This window comes from Lolium rigidum, chromosome 1, assembly GCF_022539505.1.
Source record: "Lolium rigidum isolate FL_2022 chromosome 1, APGP_CSIRO_Lrig_0.1, whole genome shotgun sequence".
NCBI classification, from domain to species: Eukaryota; Viridiplantae; Streptophyta; class Magnoliopsida; order Poales; family Poaceae; genus Lolium; species Lolium rigidum.
The window spans coordinates 17,962,961-17,977,877 of NC_061508.1; the positions used below are offsets into that span (position 1 = coordinate 17,962,961).

Genomic DNA, 14,917 nt, shown 5'->3' on the forward strand with positions numbered 1-14,917 from the left:
AGTACCGGAGCAAAGCATTAACACTCCGTGAACACATGTGATCCTCATATCACAGCCTTCCCCTCCGGTTGTCCCAATTTCGTCACTTTGGGGCCTCGGGTTCCGGACGACAATATGTGTATACAACTTGCAGGTAAGATCATAAAACAATGAATATCATCATGAATCAATAACATGTTCAGATCTGAAATCATGGCACTCGGGCCCTAGTGACAAGCATTAAGCATAACAAGTTGCAACAATATCATAAAAGTACCAACAACGGATACTAGGCACCATGCCCTAACAATCTTATGTCTATTACATGAACAATCTCATCCAATCCCTACCATCCCCTTCAGCCTACAGCGGGGATTTACTCACACATGGATGGGGGAAACTTGGATGGTCGATGGAGAGGCGTCGGTGGCGATGATGGCGATGATATCCTCCAATTCCCCGTCCCGGCACGGTGCCAGAACGGAGTTTCTGGTCCCGAAATAGGGTTTTCGATGGCGGCGGAGTTCTGGATGTCTTCTGGCAGATTGGTCGAACCCCCGTGCGTTTTTAGGTCAAGGGCTTTAAGTAGTCTAGAGGGGGGCGCCTGGGGCTGGCCGAGGCGGCGTCCCCATGTGGCGGAGCGGCCGTGGGCCCACCGCGCCGCCACATGGTGTGCGCGCCTCGTGGCTCCCCTCCGTCTCGTCTTCTGGCTCCGTGGGTCTTCTGTAAAAATAGGCCCATTGCAATTATTTCCGTGGATTTTCCTGAAAGTTGATTTTCTGCACAAAAATAAGACACCAGGGCAATTCTCGTCGAAAACGAGCGTTAGTCCGTGTTAGTTGTATCCAAAACACACAAATTAGAGGCAAAACAATAGCAAAAGTGTTCGGGAAAGTAGATACGTTTTGGACGTATCAGCAACCCTCGCATCGTTTTCTTCAGTCCTCTTGAGAAGCGCCTGGTAATCCTTGTCGCGTTCAGCCTGTGCGGCTTCAGCAGCATCCGCCTTCTTCTTGATGGCAGCCAATTCTTCCTCTGACTTCTTCTTCATGGCAGCCAGCTCCGCTTTCATTTCTGCACTCTCGTCCTGCGATCTCTTGAGCTGATCTTCCAGAGCAAGAACTTGAGAAGATACAACAGCTGCAGCTTGGCTTGGTACCGTAACCGGACCGAATACCAATGTTTTTTAGGAATGTGCTTTTTGGGCACTCTTTGGTAAGAACTTTCGCAACGACCTCAACATTAGACTTTGGCGGTGCGCCTTCTGGCAAAGGAATAACCATCTCAGCTTCCATAGCGGCCTAGACATCATTTTCCAAAAGAATGGTTCACACCTGTACAATTGTGCAAGAATGGTTCAAACTTGTGAAATGCACAAGTCACTTACTATTGCAGCTTTAGCTTCCTCAGAGAAACCATCCTTCTTGTTGTGATGGGTCACCTTAAAAAGGTCAATTGCATCAAGCTCTTCACCATTGCTCTCCTCCCTCTGGAAATGATGTTCACCAAGAATCAGAACATAAGCTTGTGGAGACAAGAGTAAATTGCAAAAGGAAATTCTGAAAGAGGGTTCTTATAGTTGCATACACATGAGCTGCATAGATCCGAGAGCCAGTCTTCTAGGAAAATTTGACCGCCGAACGATTGTCCTTGTTCTTCATACATGTAGTCTGCAGATGCGCACAATTATGTAAGCTATCCAGCAATATGCATAGTATAAAGATGAGAAATATGTCTGGCATACATACAAAGATACCCTGTCACAACAATATGCATACATTTCTTTCACTGAAGTAAAAAACATACCCTGTGTTTTGGGGTTTCCCACAGAGCAATGAGAGCTTGCCATTCTTCATCTGAGGCACCCTTAGCAGGGGACTTGATGCTGTCTTCATTTGTTGGCATTTTGTCAAAATAATACCTCTTGAGGACGTAGCGCCTGTTCTTCATCACGTTCTTCAGGATGTCACATCAAGCATTCTTGATGACATCCGACTCAGTGTCCATGTTGAAATTTGCCTACAAAGCAAACAAGGGAAATGACACAAAGTTAGTTATCATGAGCTTTTAACAATCAGAGCAAGCACTCATATTAGTTAACCAATCAAATGGTGATCAAGAAGATTACCCCCACTTTCCCAATGAAGTTGGGAAACATATTCTTGTCCTTCTTGTACACATTGAAATGCGAAAAGACTAGCATCTGGTCTCTTGCAATCAATCCACCCTCCAATGCAAACTTGGCAGCCGACAAAGGCTTCTTAGGACGTTTCATCCCTTCGGGAATCTCAATGGTAAACTTGGCTCCCAACCCTTGGGTAATCTTCTCCAGCCCTTTACCCTTCCTTTTACGCTTGACAACAGTAGATAGTGCGGTTGCATCTGAATAGCATACATACAAAGATCATGTCAGAAAACAACACACATCCAAAAGAGTCTAGAAAGATAACAAATGCGGATGATAGCGTGGACAACTCGTCCAAAGGAAAACTTGCTCGCATCACTGAATTCAACATCAGGATCAAGGAAGCTATCAGAGTCAAACTGCTCATGACCCCTGCCAGCAGATGCAGTGGGACTGGGCCCCTACACATAATACTTCCTTAATCCATTGACCGGGATCCTTCATCCATCTGCGCTGAGCTTCTATGATTGTTGCGGAGCGGGGTATCTTCATGAAAAGACAAAGGAAAGTGATCAAATATGAGGTGCCAAAAATAATCCAAGAAAAGCAAATTTTATTGTACATAGAGGATGCCAAATTGGTCCCATTTTGCAGGAGCGGTCTCACCATTTCCAAGGCGGCACGGGATCGAAAGAAAAATAAATAGCCAAAAATCAGGGGGTAAAAAAATCCAAGAAAAAGAAACATCGTTGTTCATAGAGGATGACATGTGGGACCCATGAGCCAGCAACGTCCTCTACGTTTCAAAGGCGAAATAAGTAGCCCAAAATCACGGGGTCCAAAAAATCCAAGAAAAGAAGCATTATTGTTCATAGAGGCTGACATGTGGGACCTATTTCAGCGGAGCGGTCTGGAAGTTTCAAAGGCGGCATGAGATCGAAAGAAAAAGGAAAATGACCAAATATCAGGTGCCAAAAATGATCCAAGAATAGAAACTTTATTGTACAAAGATGATGAAATGCGGGTCCCATTTTACAGCAACGTCCTCTACGTTTCAAAGGCGACAGGGGATCAAAATAAAAAGGCAAATAACCAGAAATTAGGAGTAAAAAATAACTCCAAGAAAGAAAAGGTTTATTGTTCATAGAGGCTAACATGTGGGATCCATGATCCGGCAACATCCTCAATGTTTCAAAGGCGGCATGAGATCGAAAGAAAAAGAAAAGTGACCAAATATCAGCTGCTAAAAATAATCCAAGAAAAGAAAATTTTATTATTCATAGAGGCTGACATGTGGGACCCATGATTCAACAACGTCCTCAATGTTTCAAAGGCGGCATGAGATCGAAAGAAAAGGCAAGTGACCAAATTTCAAGGGGTCAAAAAAAATCAATAAAAGAAACCTTTATCGTTCGGAGAGGATGACATGCGGGACTCATGAGCCTGCAGCGTAAATGGCTCGATTGGAGAACGTGAACGAGATGGCGTGATCGAGAAAATCATCGCTAGAGACGCTGCCATCTAGGCCCTACATCCCTGGGCGGTGAGGATTTATGTTGACTTGGCCGGTGCACCCAAGAATTCATCATGCACCACGTCACCTGCCACCATAGGCAATGTTTTCCACGTTAACGCCGGGCTAGATGGCCTCAAAAACGAGATTTTGTTTTTACATGCACCACAGAGAGAGCAAAAATCATCGAGGATGGTGCATCCGCAACCTCGGCCCGACTTTCAATCCGTCGGCCATGGCAACTTTTCTTGTAGTGAGCACTAATGATAGTCTGTGTGTACTAATATGTCTAACAAGTTGGCACACAGAGGGTGTCAATGATGTTATAAGAAGTGACCTTTATGTAACTAATACAATCCGTTGTTCATGGTTACCTTGTGGATGGTAAAATAGATAAAATGTATGAAAAAAATGATATATATTTCAAAACAAAATAATCATGTTCCATCTTTATATGTGCATTTCAGGGACTTGTGTATATGTAATTCAAACAATTGACTGTTAAATACATATATTATTTGCACCCATGTTTGAAGCAAGTGGGCGAGCTAATCCATGTGTGTTATATATCGTAACACCAAAGTATATCGGTACACAAAATAATTTATATAAACGAGATTTAAAAGTAAAGGCAGCACGAGATAGCAGAAAATAAAAGGTTACGTTACATCTATCACGACTAAACCCGGAGGGCCATGTCACCTAGTGCGTTGACATTACATCATTTTTAATAAACTTGTGCACCATGTGATGAATAAAAGCAAATCAGATTATGTGCATGACCATAGAAACGTACATAGTGACTTATAAATATGAAGTTGTTATCGTCACATAAATTATTAACCCGAGAAAACTTAAAGTTGATGTCACATCAGATGCATTGGCATTGCATTATTTCTAATAAACTTGTGCAGCATGCGATAAATAACAAAGCAAATCAGATTGTGTGAATGACCATAGTGACTTATAAACAGCAAGTTATTATCATCACATAAATTATTAAACTTGTGCACCATGTGATAAATAACAAAGCAAATTAGATTTTTTGCACGACCATAGAAACGCACAAAGTGACTTATAAACATGAAGTTGTTATCATCACATAAATAATTATATTTGTGCACCATGTGATAAATAATAAAGCAAATCAGATTTTTTTGCATGATCATAGAAACGTACATAGTGACTTATAAACATCAAGCTGTTATCATCACATAAATTATTAACCCGACAAAAATTAAAGTTGATTTCACATCAGGTGCATTGACATTGCATAATTTTTAATAAATTTTTGCATCATGCGATAAATAACAAATCAAATCAGATTGTGTGAATCACCATAGAAATGTATTGACTGACTTATAAACATCAAGTTGTTATCATCACATATACTATTAAACTTGTGCATCATGTGATAAATAATAAAGCAAATCAGATTATGTGCATGTACATAGAAAAGTACAGAGTGACTTACAAACATCAAGTTGTTATCATCACATAAATTATTAACCCGAGAAAAATTAAAGTTGATGTCACGTTAGGTGCATTGATATTGCATCATTTTTAATAAACTTGTGGATCATGCGATAAATAACAAAGCAAATCAGATTGTGTGAATCACCATAGAACCGTACATAGTGACTTATAAACATCAAGTTGTTATCATCACATAAATTAATAAACTTATGCACCATGCGATAAATAACAAAGAAAATCAGATTGTGTGTATGACCATAGAAACGTACAGAGTGACTTATAAACATCAAGTTGTTGTCATCACATAAATTATTAACCCGAGAAAAATAAAATTACTGTCACATCAGGTGCATTGACATTGCATCATTTTTTAATAAACTTGTGCACCATGCGGCAAATAACAAAGCAAATCAGATTGTGTGAATCAACATACAAACGTACAGAGTGACTTATAAACATCAAGTTGTTACCGTCACATAAATTATTAAATTTGTGCACCATGTGATGAATAACAAATCAAATCAGATTCTGTGCATGACCATAGAAACGTACAGAGTGACTTATAAACATCAAGTTGTTATCATCACATAAATTATTAACCCGAGAAAAATTGAAGTTGATGTCACATCAGATGCATTGACATTGCATCATTTTTTAATAAGCTTGTGCATCATACGATAAATAACAAAGCAAATCAGATTGTGTGAATGACCATAGAAACATACAGAGTGACTTATAAGCATCAAGTTGTCACCATCACATAAATTATTAAACTTGTGCACCATGCGATAAATAACAAAGCAAATCAGATTCTTTGCATGACCATAGAAACGTACAGAGTGACTTATAAACGTCAGTTGTTATCATCACATAAATTATTAACCTAAGAAAAATTGAAGTTTATGTTTCATCAGGTGCATTGACATTGCATCATTTTTAAATAAACTTGTGCATCATGCCATAAATAACAAAGCAAATCAGATTTTGTGCATACAGAGTGACTTATAAACATCAAGTTGTTATCATCACATAAATTATTAACTCGAGAAAAATTAAACTTAATGTCACATCAGGTGCATTGACATGCATAATTTTAATAAACCTGTGCATCATGTGATAAATAACAAACTAAATCAGATTGTGTGAAGGCTCGAAGCATTTCTTTGAGGTTTTTCATTGCTAAGATTGTGCTTACTTATGTTGATGAGGATGGTGTAAAAAACAACTACGCCATAAATTTGTAAGTAATACAGTTCCACGATTGCGTATATGTAATATAGCGTGATTTTATAAACAACTTGTGTAACTTTTACCAATGCGTAAGGCATTTTTGTCTTTTATATCGATGTCTTTTTTGCTTAAATCCATGTTTTACTACTCAGGCCAAGACGCTATTGAAAATGTATCCAGCCACCGAGTTATTCGGGTGTGTTTCATTAGTGAACCATTGAATCAAAGCCCCTGGGTATCGGGTGTAAAATAATTGAAATAACATCATGATAGAAAATTTTATCTTTCTTAATGATGAAATACGAAGATATAGTATGATCGATTGGACTCAACCGAAGGCCCATAGGGCGACGGACTCGATATCATGGCTAACAAGCTTGATTTGTAAGTAATATAAACTGCTTGGCTGAGAAGACTGGCCATGGGCATTATTCATCAATACGAAAGCTAAGTACTTATGCTTAGAACCGACGTAGATGCTGGACCTTCCATGGGTTTTGTTCCATCTCGAACCGTTTTCTTATCCTTAATCCGGTATAATCCTCCAGGGATTACTTCTGTAATGATATAGGGCCCTATCCATGGAGACTCGACCTTTCGATGTTTTTCTTGCTACAATCAAAGGACTAAGTCACATACCTCAAAAGATCGAGGTCTTAGTCGATGACTGTGGTAATTTCTCAGATTCTGCTGAGATGATGTTGCCCGGGCAAGTGGCACATCGCTGGCTTCATCCAGTACGTCTATGTCATCTTCGAGTGCTTTGTTCGATGCAAACTCTTCATATTTTGCGACTCTAGGAGCGTCGTGTGTAATTTCGACTGGAAGCACGGCTTCGGCACCATGGACCATGAAGAAAGGGGTTTCTTCCGTAGATGTGTTTGGAGTTGTTCGTAAACTCCACAGGACGGAGGGGAGTTCTTCGATCCAAGCGCCATTGGCCCTCTTTTAAGGTGTTAGCAACCGTTTCTTAATGCCAATGCATATGAGCCTATTGGCTTTTCAACTTGTCATTTTTTCTGCGGTTGCGCCACTGAGGCAAATTTCAGCTCGGATGTCAAGCTTATCGCAAAACTCCTTGAACTCTCCTAAAGTGAAGTTAGAGTCATTATCCGTGATGAGACTATGAGGCACGCCGAAGCGGAAGACAATTGACTCCACAAAGTTCACCGCCTCCGTTGCCTCGGCCATTTGATACCTTCGATCTGGAAGCACTGCTAAAATGGTGTAAAGGAAACGTCTACAAGACTTGATAGTTAATTTTACTTAATGGATACCGGACCTTTCTAGTTTAATTCTAAGGGGGTTGTGTTCAATGATGGAAATAGGAAAGGGTTAAGGTTTCTCCTACAGCTATGCATACGTATATAATTGAAGCGCATATATATAACAAATAAAGTAGAGATAAGAGATTTGTGAGTAGCACATCCGTAAATACTCTTGCCCCTAAAGCTAGAGGTGACAAGAGCCTCTTGGTCCAACCACTGTCCTCACAGCCAAGAGCAACAACAATTATTCAGCATATGAATACCGACCAAAGCATTGAGCTAGATGATTATGCCATGATCCCGAATGAATCACTAAACATGTATCGTTATTTTCCCCTTTCGTCACTGAAGTTTCATTCTCCACTCATCCCACATCTTCCCTTGATCAATCCGAATGATATAGGTACCTGCAGATCATCGAAATGAGGCAAAGAGACAAGGATAGAAGATTGCAAAACTCATATTCAATCCTTACACATGTAATAATATTAGATGCACATAAACACTGCGAGGATTCACCCAACCCGCAACCCGTGAGGACGACTCACACAAAATATCATGATCAATAACAAAGATAGAAATCATTGGGGCAAATACGTAGATTGAAATCACAATATTCTTACAATGGTCGTCAATTCTCAAGAAGATCTCTATTACAATGGTGATGGCTACAGCTATGGAGGAGATTGGAGATGGAATGGATGAACTATGGTGGTGGATCTCCTTCGTGTGGTGCAGATGGATCTGATGGATGACGGCTCTGTTTGGCGATGAATGACTCTCTTTTTGGCGTCGGATCCTTCACGAAACCTAAGGAAGGCTGCGACACATGGTACGGGCAGGCTTGCCCGTACCGATGCTCGTTAAAGTCCCTAGAACCGTCTCTTCGAGCGTAATCAACTTTGTCGTACTCCTGACGCGATTTTATTAAGTAATTGCAGGTCTATTTGTCATTATGATGTGATTTCCTACACACCATTCAAAAATAGAAGAGATTACACATCTTTGCATTAATTAGTCATTAGTGTCAAGTTGAGAGGTAAACTTAGTCAATTTATTCAATTAGCTAAGGTTTTAAACGTGAGAAAAAGTGGCGTATTTCACAGCCATCACCTTTGTAACTAGTTTTGCTTCAATCCGTTTTGTAAATTTATCGACTGCTACAAGCAAATAAACATGTCCTCCATGAGAAGATTTGTGTAATTTTCCAACCATATCCAAGCCCCACCCAGCGAAGGGCCATGCTAAATGTATCGACATCATCTCTATTGCCGGTGCTGAGGTTTCTTGGCAAACATCTGGCACCCCTCGCTGGTTTTAACAATCTCCTTAGCGTCTTCCACAACAGTTAACCAGTAGAACTCTACTCTAAAAGATTTGGCTATTATTACTCGATAACCTGTGTGACGACCACAGATCCTTTCATGTATGTCCTTGAGGATAGCTTGCCCTTCTATGGGTGTGATGCACTGCTGAAGGATGCCTATGATGCTCCTTTTATATAATTCACCTTTTACCATCTGAAAAGCTTTGGAGCGTCACGCAATCCTTCGTGCTTCGACTTGGTTATATGACAACTCTTTATTTAGCAGATATGCTATGTATGGCTGCATCCGTGTAAGTTCCACCATCATGACATTCCTTGTTACTTCTATCGCGGTTGTGTCTATTTCCATCTCATCGGGTGCGGCCATAGCCCCCGAATTCTTTTTCCCTTTCGCTTTTTCACCTTTAGACACATGGTACTACCGCTGATACGAGCAGTGGTGGTCATACTAGAGTCTGTAGAAAAGTTTACCCGATGACGTGGCACATATGGAAATGCTCGATTTTGAAACCATATTATTTTGTCTAGCTTCCTCATCGTCAACGTTAGTATGGAAATGAATGAAATGAAATCTGTGTATGCACAGTGTGCTGAGTAACATCTATAATTTATTCGAATTGACAAATGGAAATTCGTAAAATTACACAATATAGAGAGAAGTATAAAACTTAGAACTATTTATTTCTTGGTGGACATAACAATGGACCTATCTAGTTCACCAATAACCCTTGCATCCATCTCTCAGTACAAATTATCAACATACACACACACACGATTACATGGAAATTATATATAACATGGGTACATACGCAAATTGGTTGCACATAAGTATATCAACCAAGTGATTACAGAAAATCATTTCTCCTGTATTTTACAAGTATATTTCCTTCTGGCTCTGCCAGGAATTTTCTTGAGTCTGTCTTGGGGAAAGTAGAGATCAATTCCAGGTCAAAGTTCCTGAGAAGATGGCTCCATATAACTTTAATTTGCATGTAAGCGTATGCCTCACCGATGCAAACATGCCGACCACCACCAAATGTTGAATAAGAAAACTTTCCACCGACTTTGTCCTCTCTTCTTTCGGAGCCAAACCGGTATGGGTCATATAACTCAGGGTCCTTGTAGATATATGGAATACTATTGTTCACTACAGTAGGACTAGCTACGATGTGCTCTTGCGGGATCTCATATTGTTTTCCCTCTTTCGTCATCACCCTGAAGTTCTTATGTGCCTTGCGAACTAGCAGTGGTATAGGTGGGTGGAGCCTTACCGCCTCTTTGATGCAACTATGAAGTATGTCCATCTCTAAAAGGACGTTGTAGTCTAGCTTGTCCTTGTGTTTCTTGGTGATTTGCTCTTGCTCCTCAACGGCGGCCCTCAAGAATATCGGATGGCTGAGTAGACAAGCTCCGGTCCAAGTACTTGAGATAGAGCTTGTATGTTCTCCTGCAAATAGCAAGCCAATAATCAATCCCGCTACCTCTTCCACTGTTGTAGATTGGCCATCTTTATACTTGGAGTCAATCAATTTCTGCAGTGTGTCCTCCTCGACTGCACCAGATCTCTTACGGGACTCCACCACATCAGATAGTATTTCAGTTAGTCTGATGCGTGCTCTATCACGCCGGCGGTTTGCTGGAGTTGGGAGATACGGATATAAGAAATTAATCAAGGACACACCACTTCCGAGATCACGAAGCAGTGCGTTGACCTCGTCAAACATGTTTTCCCGGACCTCCTTTCCGAGTAAACATCGGCTTGATATCAGCATGAGTATCTGCTCGAACTCAAACTTCAGATTGACTATGCCCTCCTTTCCCCATTTGGCAAAGTATCCCTGCGTACATAGAAACGAGATATCAGTGCGCTTTTCTGAAACCTCTATATAAGCGTCGATGTACTAGCATCGTTTCCATGAAGGAAAGGTCAAGGTCGTCCTAAGGTAGCCAGCTAAGCAGGCGAAGTTATAGAAAATGTCACCCCAGCGTGACGCCCCCGGTAGCCTCTCATCCGAAGCATGGACGTCAGCCATGCTTTAAAAAAAAAATCAAAGTTGCCGGGGCACAGCAGATTTTTTTCTTGTCAACTTCTATGTTGTGTTGCGCCAAGTGGCTAGTTTCCTCACATTTTTTTCAATATATTCTTCGATGTTAAATGCATGCTTATCAGAATAGGTACGCACCTCCACTTCTTGTATCATGGGTGAAACATGCCTGCTCAAGCTTGATGGCTTCAGCGCTTCAATGTGGAAGCGGGTCTGTTCAACACGAGTAGCACTGTCTCGGCCATAGAAAACCGTATTGCCGAACATGGGCACCGTGAACTCAAACAGATTTCCATGGCTAATTTCTGATTCCAAGCCTTGAAAGAAATGACCCGTGACCTCAGGCCCGATCAACAGAGTTACATTTAGTCCAAAGGGTCTTACCATGAATACACTGCCATACTTCAAATATAGATCATTGAGCACAGCAGGCAGGCCTTTCTTCAGGAGGGTAGGTAATTGTGCTAGGAGGGTAATCCCACCTACTCTAGGTGGAAGATGACTTTGACGCTGTGGAGATCTTGCCCTTGAAATCTTTGTGGATAACACAATGATGAAAAGAAGAGCCACAACGTAGCCCAAAGTGTTGCTACTTGGAAAGTCCATGGTATTGCTTATTATATCCTGCATCAACAGGAATATGAGTTAGAGAATACCATATGCCTTGTTTCGGTAGAACTCCCTTGCTAGTGCTACGAAAGGGCAAACATTTAAATCAATGAAAATATTACTCGGGAGCATAGCTCTATACCGGAGCTAAAATCAATGAATCCATTGCACCAACTTTAAGTAGAGGATCTAGCGTACCTAAATACCAGAACGCAGAGATGAGGGCTGCAATCTCACGAGTGTGTACACCAACTGCAAGCTAGTGTCTCACAGTATAATTGGAGAAGAACGCCTCAGATGGAAAACATAGAACGGGGGCTAAGGACCTTATATAGAGTTAGTGCAGGGCTAGCTAGCCAACAAACATATATCTACGGTCCCCATGGACCAAGTCTAGCTAGGTTTCCAACTACTTGCCACTCCCTGACTAATGGCTGCTGTTTCTTCTTGTTTGGAAATTAATTCGGCTCCGTCCCCAGTGGTTTGCAATGCTTCGTTACTTTTTTTGCAACTGTTTAATCATACCGATTGTACTCAAAAAAGGAATACGGTTACGCAATTTTTTAGCTCAAAGGTGTGTGTTATTTACCGTCACACCAAAGTATTATCAGTACCCGAAAGAATTTTTGTAAACAAGATTTGAAGAACATGTAATTTATATAAGACCGGTTTAGTTATATTTGCATAGAAATTAACAAATATATATTAGTGATGCTAGGTAGACAGAACCGGTGTTATAGTTCACACAAGTGACAACTGCAACATGGATGGTGAGCAGTTGAGGAAGGTAAGGAAGGTCCTCGTCAAGGTACCTAGGCAAGAGGTCATTTGCTTCAAGCTTCTTACTACAATCGGCAACTAGTAATCCAAATTATTCAATTTATATCAGCAAAGAAGTGCATTGATTGAGCCATATTACTAGTTAATTTCTATTAAATAGTAAAAAAATCCCGGTGAAAGTTCTAACATTAAATTGGAGTTTGTGTCTAATTATTTGTCTAAAAAGGTGTCACACACAAGGTACCAATGAGACTAGGAAAAGCGGCAGCAGTATTCTTCCCGGTAAAATAGGAGACGGAAGGTGGTGTAGGCAGCACCGTAAAAGGGTAGAACTTCATTTTCCATTGTTAAAAAATACTATGAATGCTGATTTTTTATGAATTACTGCCGAAAAATTACGTACCGGTGAAGAATTACTGACTAGTAATTGTCGTCTAGAACTATAGTTGAGATTGAAAATTCATGTAAAATTAGCACGCTTATGCACCGTTGAGAAATTACCATCGCACAAATATGCTTCCTAAAAGAACTACTATACTAGTTGACATCAACAAGCGATAAATTATGGGCAAGTTGAACATTTCTACTAGAGACAAATTACTCCGAAGTTAATGTTGCAAAAAATCACAAACCGGAGTACTATTCATACGAGCGCATGAACGGTACCCGGAGGCATGAGGAGGCAGACGAAGATTATAGCTTTTATATTGAGTATGAATTATTATGCACCGATGAAGAATTATTGTATGGTAATTATCTTCCAGAACTACGGTTGAGATTGAAAATTTGTATAAAAATTATCGCGCTTATGCACGCTTGAGAAATTAACATCGTACAAATATGCACCCTGAAAGAATTACTATACTAGTTGATATCGACACGCAATAAATTACAGCTACTATACTAGTTGATATCGACATGCGATAAATTACAGCGGAAATTAAGTGTTTCTGCTGACGATAAATTACACCAAAATTTGATTATTTCGACAGACGAATTACTGCCAAAAAATTATTATTGAAACATAAAAATAAAAGTTAAAAAAACTACAAACGGGAGTAATGTTCATGCGCACGCATGAACAGTACCCGGAGCCATGAGAGCAAGGCAATAAGCTTGTAGCTTTTATATATACTAGTACAAATGCCCGTGCGTTGCCACGGATCCTCAAATTTTATTTCTTATTGCACATACATAATACACAACTCACTAAAAAACTTAAAACAAATTAAAGATATTATAATATACTATAACATAATAATACCGAACGAAATAACAAGATAGCAATATTGTGCATATAAGGTGGTTCTAAGTTCTAGGTCTTTTTATTACTGTTCCGCGGTATGTTCCACACCGGGGTTCTGAGCTATCATAGCAGTGTTGTGCGTTGCTTCAGAATCTCATCGCATATATTCTATAATAGTAATATAATCATGTTAGCTTCAGTTCTTACCTTTAATCTGTATCTAACAATTTTAAAATAATATCACAATTCTAAAGCCATAAAGGAGACTATGTTTTCCTCTCTTTATTTTTTAAGCATCGCATGTTAGCTGAGAGATCAACTCATAACAAACCTCCTAACTCGATATACGTGTATAAAGAGATCTTTATACAAGATGACATTGTAGATCTTGATACAAGACGACATTGTATGAACTCTAAAATATGTCAAGAAGTAAAATGATACACGTCCTAGCTTTTCTCTTTCACAATGTTTTTTTTTTTGCAATCTCACATAATTCGGGTTTAAACTAACCCACACAAAAAAGCAGAACACAAGTTGCTTTAATTTCACAAATAACCATCCAAGCACTCAATTTTCTGAATCGCACAGAAGTTGTCTTCTTCCCCTCTGGTGCGACGGAACCGAGTCAATCTGATGATCCAGCCCGTCCACAACCCCATGCTTGACCCCATCTGCTCTGGTTTGGTCACCTGAAACCACAATCTCCTCCCCGAGGAGTCTCCCACCCTCAAGCACCACCACCACCACCACCACGATGCCTCGCCCTGACTTCCCCAATCCGTCCTTTACAAAAAAACTGAAATAAGCAATACATTGGACCAGCAGACAACTTCAAAACTACTCTATAAAGCAATGGTGATGATAACTTCCTATCAAAGGAGACTCGTGCTCGTCACATACTATTGTTTCTTAACAATTTCGTGTTTCATGTTTGTATTTCTAACCCTATTAGTTGTTGCAAGAAAAAAAAGAGCATGTAGTGGTAGACAATAAAACTTACCAGAGATACCATAAATAAACTGATCAGGAAAAAAAGAATGAGAAAACCGCTAGTAGTTCAGAGACGATGAAAAATGGGATATACAACTCTGGGCCGACCAAAACATGGTAAAAAGAAGACTCACCGCACCGCCTGGATGAGCCAATATTCAGCCCCCATAGCCTGGCTGCGACAGCTGCAGCACGCACACGCTACCACCAACCTCTAGCCTACAACGAGCTACAACTAAACGCTATAGGTCCACAGCCGGCGACAGGGAACGCCATAGGTCCACAGCCGATGACAGGGAACCGACAGGGTTCACAGCGACGGCGGG

General features: G+C 40.3%; 1 protein-coding gene across 1 annotated transcript; it reads right to left on the bottom strand.

Annotated features, from left to right (window-relative positions):
* Positions 1–1,950: 1,950 nt before the first annotated feature.
* On the bottom strand, positions 1,951–11,569 carry LOC124704676 (obtusifoliol 14-alpha demethylase-like). Its single transcript, XM_047236950.1, has 5 exons — positions 11,102–11,569; positions 9,768–10,756; positions 2,475–2,536; positions 2,108–2,361; positions 1,951–1,998 (listed from the first exon to the last, which is right to left on the bottom strand). The coding sequence occupies exons 1-5, from the start codon at positions 11,567–11,569 to the stop codon at positions 1,951–1,953; spliced, it is 1,821 nt and encodes a 606-aa protein (XP_047092906.1).
* Positions 11,570–14,917: the final 3,348 nt, after the last annotated feature.